We start from the raw sequence: 13,500 nt of genomic DNA, 5'->3' as shown, positions 1-13,500 counted from the left end.
CTTTTCTCTTGTGTAGTAAAAGTAAGTTCAATCTTATTTATATCATACTACATGTCTATACTTCACTTGTCTCCATTATCTCCAGTTCTCAGCTGTGTATCTGCTAATCTAATTAGGTGTCTTCCTTAGGAAATAACTTCTGAACTGCTATGTCAAAACAGACAAAGTTATGAGATGTAGCCTGTTGCTAGGTATTTTGCGTACAGTCAGCCCGCTTCATGTCTGAAACCTTGTATTTTCTGGTAGGGTGTTTTGTGCTATTAGATGTCACCCTACAGGGGCAAGGACCGGAAGGCACACTCTATGGCATCCGGCGCTGAGACACCGAAAGCCTGTGTTCCAGGCCAGATTCCTTCAGTACAGATGCTAGAACTTTTCACGAAGGAAATGGAACTAGTATTAATGGTCTCCTCCATCTAATAAACAATCATGTGCTGAAAATTTACTATGTGTATGTTTACATTTAATCCTCACAATAAATCTCTGAGATAGATTTTACAATGATTCCAAATTTCCTTTTTTTATTGGAGAGATACACTTTATTTTATTTACGATAACAGTTTTACAGGTGAGGGAGTTGAGCCTAGAGACATTAAGTTTTCCAGACCTACATGACAAGTAAATGCATAATGCTACCCACCCCTCGGAGTACTGAACGCATAAGGTATATATGCAAAAGCGCCCTGGGCTCTTTGGGAATAAATATTAGGTAGCTCTAGGAATTATTTCTGTTATCTTCTTTCACGATTCCTATGCTTTGTCTCAACTAAGTAACTAATAAGACACTGGTTAACTGGCACTCAAGTAGTCAGAACTCAACATTTTTAAAGGATAAAGTCTGACTCTACACATGAATATGTAACAGATCTTTTCTAGTTGCCTCTAAAACATCTCATTAATCTTTATTTTTCAAATAGGGTTTCTCACAGATGCTTGGAACTTTCCATTTTCTATCTACACAAAAAACTTTAAGATTTTATTTGTTCTTATAGACTTTCAGTGCTTCAGCTCAAGTCATCAGAGGCAGTCCATCTAGCATTTTATGATGACTCTTTCAAAAGGCTTGGATGCTGCCCCAGATTGAACGGTTATTTGATTAAACGTGTGAAATGAGTTCAGAAAGTGAGTTATGATGTTTCTATTAAGGCAGTAACGTACCTGATAGAAAGATCAGCGAGTGTTATCAGAACACCCCTGAAAGCATCCTGTCAGGACAAAACCATGGAGAGCCTGTTGCATAAATGGCTGAGGAATCAACACGCATTTTGGTGTTAAAGCCTCTGAACAGTCTGGCTAACCGGGGACTGAGACTGAATTCTCTTTGTGTATAGTTATCTAAAACAGAGCTCGCAATAAAGAGAAAACCTGAGAGGTAAAATCAAAGCTGCAGGGTCTAAAAGGGAGATGCGAGGCAGTTGCAAGGAACGTTTGTTACATGCATGACGACCAACGCGGACATAAAGGAAATCGTGCAAAGCCTGTAAACACTGGGGGAACACGCCAAAACACAAACTCAAACTCGAGTTAAAAACAGGAACTACGATAGCAGCAGCATGTATGAATTGAGAACTCATGAAGACTACTGTACCTGAAAACAAGGGAATTTGTTCTTCCAAATCCTAAAACTAAGGACTCTGTGATCTCAATGCTCTCTAGTCTCATCAAAGGCACCAACTGCTTTAACAGAACTCCCACGGATGGGGTGCCTATGGCCTGAAACAAGTTGATTAAAAGTGAAAAAAGAGGTAACATGATAGCTTATGTTTCCTTTAATCACATCATGATCCCTTATGACAGTTTTAAAATATTAAACCACATCCCAACACACTGCCATCACTTCAGAAAAAAGAAAACAAAACCCATAAATTTTAATACAGCACAATGAATGCATTTTTCAAATGGGACACAAATTCTAAAGAACATTACTATTATAATAGTATATATATACATTTTTGGAAAAAAACTATAATTAAATCTACAAAACCATCTTTAACAAGCTAATTTACCAAGGTATGGTTTTAAAGGTAAATACTTAGTGCCGAGTGAGAGAAATGTGGTAATTGGGGAAGAACCAAATGTCAGGATACTAATAAATACAAGTTACTCTGTGGTCTTAAGCAAGGTTAACTTCCCTTTATCTGCAGTTCCTCACTTGCCAGGGGGGAATAATAAATTATTCACAGAAATGTTCAATGGAATTTAGAAATGTGTAGGATGAAAATCTGGTCCCGTATACTCCAGACGGCAGGCACAGGGCAATCTGCACTGTGGACTCTAGACAAACAAGCTAAAAAAAAAACCTTACAGAATAATTCTTCTGAAGCATGTCGTGTCACCTTGTTATCGTAGCTCACTGTACCATCAGGGGTGGTCGCCATTATTTCTGGAGTGGAAGCTCTTAAGTGTCCCGGGCTCATAATACTGGGTTTTGCCACTCCGAAACAAAGAATAAGGTAATTTCTCCACAAGGTAACATAGTTGTCTCCACTGCCGGCACTGCTGGTTTTCTTGGCATTAATTGGGCTACTAGGAACACAAGGTCAAAAACAAGAGTGAAACCAAGTTCCGGATTTTAAATATCACTTATTACATAAAGGCCCTAGAAGTGCTCAAATAGAATTGAACAATCACTGGTCAAGGCTTGTCTTCACTGTCAGGAACTGTCTGGACAGGGAATGTCTCTACTGGATGGGAAGATGGATAAAAGTTTAAGGTCCTTTTCACCAGTAAGGGTCTCAGATTCTATACTCAGTTGTATTCATTATTAGGGAAAAATATCCAAACCAACTAGCTCTAGAGGAGAACCTTTGACCCGTTTTCAGGGAATGCTAAGAATTCTGTATTAGGAAGTGCAGAAACGAGGGAGGGCTGCCATGTTCCACTCTCTAATCTGAAATGCTAATGTAAGAGGGCAAACGGGGCGAGCAGCTCAGCGAGAGGGAAGCCCGAGTCCTTACTTGGGGTCCACCAGGGGCATCACCGACTGGAGGCGAGTGAAGGCGTAGGGCCAGGCGTAGCCGAGGGCCGTGGGGCAGTGCTTGGGCAGGTGCTCCTGCCGCAGGAAGCTGAAGAGGCACAGGACCCAGGGGTCCTTGACGGACTGAGCGAATATCCAGACGTGGGAGGGGCTCTTTACATCGTAATGGCTGTTGACCAGGACTGCGTTCCACTCCACCAACCACTGCAGATCCACGCTGTGGGTCAGCGGTAGCGTTGTCTGCGGTGCAAGAAGCAGGCACTGGGTCAGCACTGAGCTGGAAGCTGCCTGCCCTCGTTCTGGCTCAGCCTACGTGTCCCTTCTTCTGCAGTGCTTTCCTGACCGTCTCTGCCACGGGCCAGGCTTTGAATCTGGAGCACCCCTCCGACATCGGTCACATAGGACCTGGGTTTCTAGTATAATCGCCGCTGCTTCTGCTGGACCACCAGCAGCGCCAGCGCTGAGCTGAAGGGCAAGCGTGGTATTTCGTACAGATTGAATGTCACGTCACACTGTGCGTTAGTACACAGAAGCTGCCTGTTCAGTTTGTTGAACAAATACATGACATTATAGGTAATGTTAAAGTCATGTTAATTTGACCTTGACCATGGACTTGCCATTTTTAAATTCTGAAAAGTTACTGCTGTCTGAGATTCATAAATGTGTTTTTATCCCTGCAATTAGGTTTTTTTCTTTTTTGGTTTGTCTTAAAAAAAATTTTTTTTAAGCCATGATCTTGTCTCCTTTACTTAGACTGAAATACCTTCTCTCTGACTTAGAGAGATAGCTAAGTGCAATCCCTTTTATGAAGAGCATTTTATTGATGGTTTCTGAGATAACTACTTAGTTTTGTCCTATGATATCAAACCAAATAAACATTCTAAAACCTTTTGAAAGATAGGTAACACATATGTTCTTATATTTCATTTTCTTTTAAGTCTAGAATATCAAAGTTGAGGGAAGACAAAGTTTCAAATAATCCAGCTGTGGTGCCAGGAGAGAAAATCGCTTTTATGTTTGTTAGGCATTTAAGGTGATGTGTTGGGTCTATCGGTTCCTGTGGGCAAGAGGGCTAAGCAAGTGGCCTCTGCGGTTAGTGGGCTATAAGGGCTCAGCTTGAGCTCCAGAGCCGGCGAGAGGAGCGCACACTGTGACCTGGGAAAATGCCTGTCTCTGTCTGCTGAATTTATGACTTGGGAATTATAATGCTGAACTCACCTAATCTCTATGTGAATTACATGAGATAAGGAATGTAAAAACACCTGGCACAGAGCGGGCACTGCTTTCCCCATGCATTTCCTCCCCTTTCTGTGCATTTTCCTAAGTGCAGTACTGCTGACTTAGTTACCCTGGTTCAAGGTTTTCATTCTGATAAACACAGAACAAAATCATGTGAACAAAATATAATGTATAAGAAAATAAGATACGTACATAAAACAATTACACTCGGCTTTCTTCTCATGTTAAAACCATTTGAATTTCTGAAAGAAGAACTAGACTATTTAGGATCACTGTTAAGGTCTTCATGGCCTGGCTAATAGTTACAGTAATTATCATTATTATTACAAACATAAGAACAAGGCTACTAAAAATAGGGATCTGTGTTCAACCTTAGTTAGAAAGGCCACAAAAGGCTCACAAATGCTTTAGATCCTGTATTTATTTATTTATAGTTATTTGTCTAATATGTTTACAGTCATTTATGGTTATTGGACGAGGATATACAAGGGCCATCAGCAGCAGGATTCTGTGAGCAGCTCCAATCTGCCCTGCCTCTCTGCAGCTATTTAGCTGAAATTAATCCAGGTCCCATTACTGTACTTACTGATTTTTAAAAAATCAGATAATTAAAATCAGTTTCAATTTCCCCTTGTTCAGAAAATTCAAAGTTGCCAATGTGCTTTTTAAAAAGAAGATGTATTTGTGCAGCAGGTAAAGTTCTTCTATATTCAGAAGCCAAATAAGATCAAGTCTGGGCCCTAACACTTCTCTGTGGCCATGGCTTTGCCCCTTAATGTTTTTGCTTGGCTACCTGTGAGGGTCAAAAAAGATAATAAATGTGAAAGCACATTATAAACTGTAAAGCACCATGTAAATATAAGTAACATACAGTGTCAAGTATAATAAGGCAAAATAATATTCTTAAAAACTCCTGAGCAGTTCTTGAAATTGCAGTATGCAAAATATGTATATTCTAAGGCTCAAATTTTGTTTGAAATTTATCTGAATGTCTAAGCTCTTTTTGAAAAGCTAGTCTTGTTTTCATAAGTACTTTCATGTCAGTTTATTAATCTGACATAAAACCCCAGAATTCCTCCATATCATTTGTCTTTGTCTCTCCCTTTTCAGATAGGTCCACAGCTTACACTTAAGAACTGTGAATACCAGGATCAAACGTGTACTTACTGAATCCGAAACTGCTACATGAATAAAACTTTCGAGAATGGAAGAACTTAGCTGATCCATGACATCAATCATAGGCCTGTCGTCGTCCTGTGTGAAGAAAGGCGATTACTCTCCATGGGAAAATGAATCCTCCCCACCCGCGTCACTGCCTTTGTCTGGCACACGAGGTCGAACAGCTTGCAAGACTGAGATAAGGGTTTTCTCACAGGAACGTGAGTGCCAAGACGGTGAGAGGTAGTGGCTAAACTCCTCTCATTTCGGGTTTAGTCTTTCAAGGGTCAGTGGGAGATCATTAGATTCCAATTTCACATGCATCTGAGTTTCAAAAACTGAAAAGACATGTACTGAATTTCAAAAACTCACACACATACAGAAGAATCTAAACACCAGGACCAAACATGATTCACTCAAGTGTTCGTGTTGTCATGAATTTTAGAGAACGGAAACCCTCCAAGAACATGCTTTGCCAGACCACTAGGCTGCTACTTACTTAAGTCACCGATCTGCTAAAATGACTGATAAATTGTTGACTGTGACTGAATTTTAGGCCCAAAGAAACTTCACTCTAAATGGCCAATGTGGTATCTATGTGGTACACAGCTGTTTGGTAAAAGCAAAAGCAAACGGGTGAGAATGTGAGAGAGAATCTTATTGGGAATTCTTCTTTTTACATGAATAGAGCACATATATGTATATATATGATTCTGTGTATCTTTGCCATCCTTTATTACAGAGAAGCTCAGAAATATGAAATTATTTACTTAGAAACCTTACAGGGAAGCTTCAGAATGTCTTTATTCATGGATGAATGAGAATGGTTTTTAAAACATTGTGGCTGGAAACAAAACACGTAGCTCACAGACACAGAGAACAGATCGGTGGCTGCAGAAGTGGGGAGCAGGTGAAATAGGTGAAGGGAGTCAAGGTATAACCCTCCAGTTATAAAATAAATAAGTCCTAGGGATGTAATGAACAGTATGGTGACTATAATTAATAATACCATGCCGCCTATTTGAAAGTTGCTAAGAGAGCATCAGATCTTAAAAGTTCTCATTACAAGGAAAAAAATATCTAACTATGCATGGTGACAGATGTTAACTTATTGAGGCGATCATTTTGCAATAAACAAATATCTAGTCATTACATTGTACACCTGAAACTAATATACTGTTGTACGTCAACTATGCCTTAATGGAAAATATACCCCTACCCACCTAAAAAAATTGTGGCTGCAAAAGAAAGCGACATGGAAAATGTCCTTAGCATGGCCTGCTGGAACAGCATGAGGAACCTGTGGAGCTTCAGGAGCATGTACATCTGGCTTTCAGTTCTGGCTCCATCACATCCTAGCTGTTGATTTGGGCTGAGGTATTTAACCCCCTAAAGCCTCCGTTTCAGTATCTGTACAATGAGGGTAATAACAGCACTAATTCTTAGGTTATTGTGAGGGTTCAATGAGACAATGTGCGTAGAGCACAGTACAGTGCCCGGTACAATCCATGGTAAGTCACAGAGACTTAATAGAGGTTTACCAAAATAGAGCATGCCTTTGAGATCCATTTACCAGATTCTAGGGATGTCTTAAAATACATCAGAGAGCTATCTGAAGAAATGTGAACAGAGAGGACTGGGATGACTTTGACAGTACTTTGCAAAGACAATGACCATTTTGAGAATCATGAAACCAAGATCAGTGATTTAAAACAAGAAATCAAAGTTGTATTTTTCTAAAGAAGTATGTGACATAAAAAGCTGGTCTTTCATCAGTTCACACACAGGGCTTGGCCCCCTGTGCCAGCAGGCAATGAGTCTTAACATTTGAACAAGGGTGTGTAGTACGTGACCAAGTGTGGGAGGTTAGTTGGAGTCAGTTGGCTTAATAATGCTCCATGTGACTCACATCCGTTTCAAGGGAACATTTTTCCACCATTATCGAAATTAAACAACTTTCAGTTAGCCAGACTCTTTGGTACCTTGTCATTTGAAGTGAGATGCGTTTATTTTCTCAAGTTCATTCCCTAATATAAATGCAGTGATGTCTTCTTAATTCAGTGTATGCCAAACATTATGAAGGAAAACCATTTGTAACCTAGTCTTAAAATCTTTCACTTCTTAACAAAGCACCATCTCTTAGAGAATCAGAAATGGTCTTTTCTATTGTTCTTGGAATATATAACATACCTTGTGGGTCAAGAGTGCTATTTCACCATTAAAAACTCATCATGAATAAAAAATTATTTGTTGACATCACGTGTGATGTGAAACCACATAAAATAGGAATGAATTATTTATAGTTTTAAATCCAAGCTTGAAAACTGTTGAAAGAAATAAATGGGAAAATTCAGAGGGCAATCCATACCTCAGGTTGACCCAGGGCAACAAATAAAGCTCGAATTTCCTTCAGAATTAAAACGGACAGTTTGCGTGTAGCCACCTGGAAACTGCACAGCTGCACCAGTGCAAAGCCTTCCACGGCATGGAGTGCGCTGCAGTGCGGACCCCGCTCCGACGGAATTCTGTGGCTGGAGCCATTTGGAATTAGCTGTCATGCAATAAGAACATTCTATATTCAGAAAAATAACCATGGAAGAAAGAACTACTATGCACACATCTTTTGGCATGTTTGACCTTGTAACAGTCAAATAAATCACAATGGCTTAGATGGAGAGGTGTCTATGAATTCACTATTATTCATGCAATATCATAGATCCCCTTTCTGTTTTCAGATCTGTCGTGACTTCGGACTTCCATCCAATATCTGTTACCTCTGATAAGAAATAGCTTTTCAAAGGCTATTAAGATTAATCATCCATACCATTTGAGAGACTTGGGAGTATGCTATATATTCAGAGTGGCCTAATTGTTTTCTACTTGAATTCTCTTTTGACTTTTGGATACTACTAAATTGAATTTTCAAACGTTTACTTTCTGATCACATTGGCTTACTTGCTTTTGTGTTCGATTCTAATCTAGATTTTGTGTATCTAAGGTCGGTTTTGCATGAGCTGCGTTCTGAAAGTTTCCAAACCACGACCACTGAGCCTAAAACAAAAGGAAGCCAGACGACAGGGCGGATTCCACCTTCACTCCCCTTGTCCTTTCAGAAGCTTCTGGAATCCCTGGTTCCCTGGCTTTCACCTTCCCACATGTACAGAACACAGGGAAGGAGGCGTGACCTGAACCTCATCGCTGAGATCAGCCCATCGTGAACCTGCGCTGTACCTAAGTGCTGCCATCCTGCCCTTGACCCTCCGCGTTCCTTAGACTCCCCCTTACACTCTTCTCTAGCCAGACCCCTTCCTCCACCTGCTCACTGCCAATGTCAAGTCACCACAGCCCCTGGTTCTCCTCTGACAACACTGCCTCAACCGGCTCTTCAAAAACTGTTACCATTGGTTTTTACCATTCAGGTTTGGGGCATGAAAGAATACAGGGACCACGAGACTGTATTTTCTTCTCTGTGGATATGGGATAAAGCAACCAAGGTTGCTGACTAGGGAAATAAACTGGTGGACAGCTGACTTTTATATATCTACATTCAGATCCTGGCCTATAATCATGTGCTTTCAGATTTATAATCATAATTCTCTGAAAAAAACAATTTCTGCTCCCTCAAAGGTCTTGTAAATATTAACAAATCTAACCTGATGTGGCATACCATCAGAAGCCCTGAGCTTCTTAGTCACAATTTATCTGATGGAAGAATTAAGGGCCACCCCTGGGGAGATAGTTCCTCAACGGCTGGAAGTAAGAACTCCAGAGGTTCTCCAGGCTGCAACTTACATACACACGTACTATGTGAAAGAAAATAAATTGGTGGGAAGAGTGGGGAAATCACCTCCGAATTCCTGATTTTGTTCACTTGTTCATAGACTTTTCCTTGAGTTTGTATGACCAATTTCCACTGGGTGAGGAGCTGCAGCAGTAACTTAAGGGATGAATCGAGGAGCGTGTGATACATGTCATTCACTTCCCGGAGTAGGAAGTTGGTGAAGCCAAACAGCACGTCTTCCCTCCAGTCCGGGAAGTCGACAAGCAAACCCTGCAGAGAATTTTGTGCAATATGTCGCAGTTCATCATCCATATGAATGGAGAGCCTGTGAAAGGAATAAAAGACAATAAGATCATTTACTACATGAACTCTTCTAGATGCATCAAGGAACATATTTGGTCTCTACTTTCGCTGCTGTTTGAAAAGTGGGCCATCCCCCTGTAGATTCTCCACTCGGCTTCCCTAATGTTAACGTCTTATGTCACCACGATACATTCACCCAAACTAAGAAATTAACATCAGTACAATGCTATTAACTAAACTACAGATTTTATTCAGATTTCACCAGTTTTCCACTAATGTCTTTCTTCTGTTTCATGGGATTTAGCTGTACATGCATACTTCTTAATACATTATTGGCAACAGAATAAATTAGTACCAAACCCTACCACTTTTAAGGATGAGAAACCTGAGTCCTGGAGAAACCAAGGGACTCATCCAGAAGTTCAATGAAAATGAGTAATTAGTTAGGTCAGTGGTCCACAATCGGTTTTATAACCACCACCAGGAGATACTCGGTAAGGTCTAGAGGGACATGTTATTGACTGTCACAACTTGGAGAGCACATCTCATAGACAGAGGCCAAGAGGCTGCTGAGCACCACCCTATAAGGTACAGGGCAACTCCCGACCACAGAGAATTATCTGGCACCTAATGTTGGCAGTACCTAGGTTGAGAAATTCAGAGTTAGCCAACTAAAGAGTATCAGTGTATTAGTGGCTTAGCCTAGAACAAGCATAGTGATATTAAATCTCGACACTGGTATGGCGCATTGCTTAACACAATACTTTCTATATTCTTTTGTTTATTTCATAAACGAATATTTTTGAGACCCTCCTAGGACTCAGTGGTTGCACGCACTGCACAAAGCCCTGAGCATTCGGATCTCAGTGTGGCTGTGACTCCCGGGCAGGAGGCTTCAAGAGCAAGTGGTGAGATGGTGCTGGAGGCAGAGTGGGAGCCGTGAGGACTGTGGGTCACCCAGGGGATGACACAGCAGGGAAGGGGTGAGGTGTGCGTGCTCGGGAGGCAGAATGCCTGCCTCTGGGTCTTGCCTCTGTCACTTACTAGCTGTGTGACCTTGTGCTAGTTGCTTAATCTCTGAGCTTCAGCGCCTCACTTGGAAAATGTGGGTAATAACTGTCCCTGTATCTCATAAACCCATCGTGAGGTTCATGGAGGTGATCTTGTATGGTGTTAGCACCAGGCACATAGGAGGCACTCAGTAAATGTTAGCAATTGTTATCAGGGAAAATGAACTGTATCCTGGAAGTTATAGAGGAAGTAACATGAGTACTTTCACATCTGAGAAGAAAAAAAAGGGCAAAGAAGCGGAAGATGCCTTGAAGGAGCATCAAGATTGAGGGCAGAGACCAGCTGGGTGGTGCCTGCAATGACTCAGGCGACAAGAGATGGGGGCCTGACCCAGTATGGGAGGGAGAGACATTTAGGAGATAGAACTCCCAGGACTCAGCAGCCTGGAGGTGTTCAGGATCAAAGTAAGGGGGCTGAGCCAATGCGGGCCTCCCCACACAGGGCAGATATGATCTCCAACTCAGAGAAGAACAAAGTGTGGCCCAGAATGGCTGTGGAACTTCAAAGTCCAGGATTCCACAGGATTCCAACCCAGGACTTCTGGTCCTTAAACCAAAGTTTCCTCCACAAAACAAGTCTGGTATAATTAGACGTTTTGAATAGATTGTATTTCAAGAAGTTGATAAGCTAATACCTTTCTTATTCTTTAAAGCATAAAGTACACTAATTGGTCCAAATTTGACAACATAAACCAGGCAAAAGCTCATTAATAAGTAGACATATACCAAGTCAGGGAAGATGTATTTCCTCTTCTAAAAGCAAATACAGTTCTCCAAAGATGCTGAAAAGTAAGACTGAAGCTAACTCTTCAGGGAAGAGTTACTTCCTTAAGTTTACAGTTCTTAAAATCACAGCTGCTGAAGGAAAACGTAGAGGCCTTTAACCTGGGCTTCTGGTTAACGACTGAGGCAGGAATTTACAAACTCTCTTTGTTTTTCAATCAGTAGCTCCTTTTTTTCCAAAAAAATTTATGTTGAGCGCTCATATATGATACATAAAACCTGAGTGCTCTGGGTGAAGCTGGGGGCAGGGCCTGAAGTGTGCCTTTTCGGGAAGAAATGTTCCTGCATTCCGAGCAGCTTATTGAGAATTAGTTTACAACAAGCTCTTGAAGTCATTTTCCTGTCTTGAGTGTATTATTCCTATTTACTACATTGGTACCAGTGTATGGTCCTGGATGTCACAGAGAGGGAGCTTCGGTAGACGACAACCCACCTTCTTAGGACAGGAATGACAGGCACTCAATAAACATTACCCGAGGGTAACAATGCTGGTCGTTGTTACAGGCTGAATTGTGTCCACCCCAAATTCATACACTGACATCCAAAGCCCAGGGCCTCAGGATGTGACATTATTTGGAAATAGGGTCATTGCAGATGCAATCAGCTAAGTTAGCATGAGGTCATGGTCCAGAAGGGTGGATCCTAAATCCAATATGACTGGTGTCCTTATAAGGAGAAAGTTGGAGACAGACATGCACACAGGGAGAACCCACATGGAGATGGAGATAGAGATTAGGGTCATGTTTCTGCAAGCCAAATAAGATCAAAGACTGCCAGAAACCACCAGAAGCTGAGAGAGTGGCATGGGATAGGCTCACGGCCCTCGGAAGGAAGTAACCTTGCTCACACTTTGATCTTGGACTTCTAGCCGCCAGAACTGTGTGATAATACATTTCTATGAAGTCACCCAGTTTGTGGTAGTTTATTCTGGTGGCCCTAGGAGGTTAATACAGTCATAAAACGAGGCAAGCACCTATTTTTAGAGTCAAAATAAAAGCCACGTCAAAATAAGAGTTTCATGCATTTAGATGAAACTTTTAAGGGCCAATATTTCTGGATGTCCAAGTCAGATTAATTCTCCCCTTCACTGAACATAGCTCTCCTTCACAATATGAGATCCAGAAACTGTTTTAACTTTAAACCCACAACACAGAGTCATGTTAAGGACCCTGAAAGTCCGCAGGTGGCACAGCGCTTGCCGTTTCGGGTGGCCCCTCCTGTGGAAATGGTGGTGATCACGTTTAGCCAGTGAAAACGTTCAAAAATATTCCTGGGACCTCGGCACAAAGAGAGGGGAAGGGGCTTCGGGACTAGAAAGCCCAGCTGACAGTAAGGGTGGAATGTCTGTGGAAGAAAGAGGTCCAGACCAACAGGGAAATGAGAGAGCAGGCACAGGGTGCCTAGGCAGGTCTGTGCGGCGGCCGGGGAGGGGGCCGGGCTGGGGGAAAGGCAGGGGTCCCTCCCTGTGTTTGCTGCTGGAAGAATGTGACTGGGGAGCTACCTGCCTCTCAGATACAGCTGCCATTTCTTCCACCCAGATCTTTCTCATTTTTGCTATTAGATTTTAGCCAGATATTCACAGATTATCTTATGAAACACAGGAGACTTGGTATTATAAAATAGGAAACAGGAAAAAATGTAGCTACTGAAAAGGAAGAGAAGATGGAGTTAAATGAGAAAGATACCCAGCCACCTGCATATGTATAGGAAAACAGTGTGGTGCTGGCCAGCATACATGCAGGTCCTCGCCTAGAGAGCACAGAGTGGAGGTGAGGGGTCCCCAGGCCCCTGCCGGGCCATCAGACAGAGAAGCCTGACTAAGAAAGGAAGGACAGGTTCTTGCCTGTGAAATACCCAACTGCAATTAAATAAAAAACTTCTCTATGGGAGTGCTTGGTGGCAGTTAGGTGAAAGGAAGAGAGACTTTAAGAGAATGCAGTCTGACTAGCTGCAGGAAGAAGGTGAAATTTCTAAGAAGCTCATCTGGTTTCCAGGAGCCTAAAATGGGTCACAGGTATGTGGTCACACACAAACCAAACCACAATAAAACATGCCAAAAGAAACCAGTATTGCCAGCATCAGTGCAGCTGTCCGTCCGAGGCAGGTGACAGGCGGAGCACGGATTGGCCGGCCTGACCACCGCGACTCTTGCCCGGGCTGGACTGGCCGGTGCAAATGGGCCTGGAAGT

General features: G+C 42.0%; 1 protein-coding gene across 11 annotated transcripts in view; it reads right to left on the bottom strand.

Moving 5' to 3' along the window:
• FRY (FRY microtubule binding protein) overlaps window positions 1–13,500 on the bottom strand; it is a 379,810-nt gene that overhangs the window by 92,956 nt on the left and 273,354 nt on the right. For all 11 annotated transcript variants that reach the window (XM_073228971.1, XM_073228977.1, XM_073228935.1 and 8 more), the window contains 6 exons: window positions 9,222–9,480; window positions 7,743–7,925; window positions 5,384–5,470; window positions 2,958–3,217; window positions 2,337–2,526; window positions 1,589–1,713 (listed from right to left, as the gene is read on the bottom strand). In XM_073228971.1, coding sequence (XP_073085072.1) covers window positions 1,589–1,713; window positions 2,337–2,526; window positions 2,958–3,217; window positions 5,384–5,470; window positions 7,743–7,925; window positions 9,222–9,480 — 1,104 coding nt within the window. The remainder of the gene's footprint in view (window positions 1–1,588; window positions 1,714–2,336; window positions 2,527–2,957; window positions 3,218–5,383; window positions 5,471–7,742; window positions 7,926–9,221; window positions 9,481–13,500) is intronic.

Source organism: Manis javanica, chromosome 1 (genome assembly GCF_040802235.1).
Source record: "Manis javanica isolate MJ-LG chromosome 1, MJ_LKY, whole genome shotgun sequence".
In the NCBI taxonomy this organism is placed as follows: domain Eukaryota; kingdom Metazoa; phylum Chordata; class Mammalia; order Pholidota; family Manidae; genus Manis; species Manis javanica.
The sequence above is the reverse complement of the archived record's forward strand: the minus strand, read 5'-3'. Positions and strand labels throughout refer to the sequence as shown.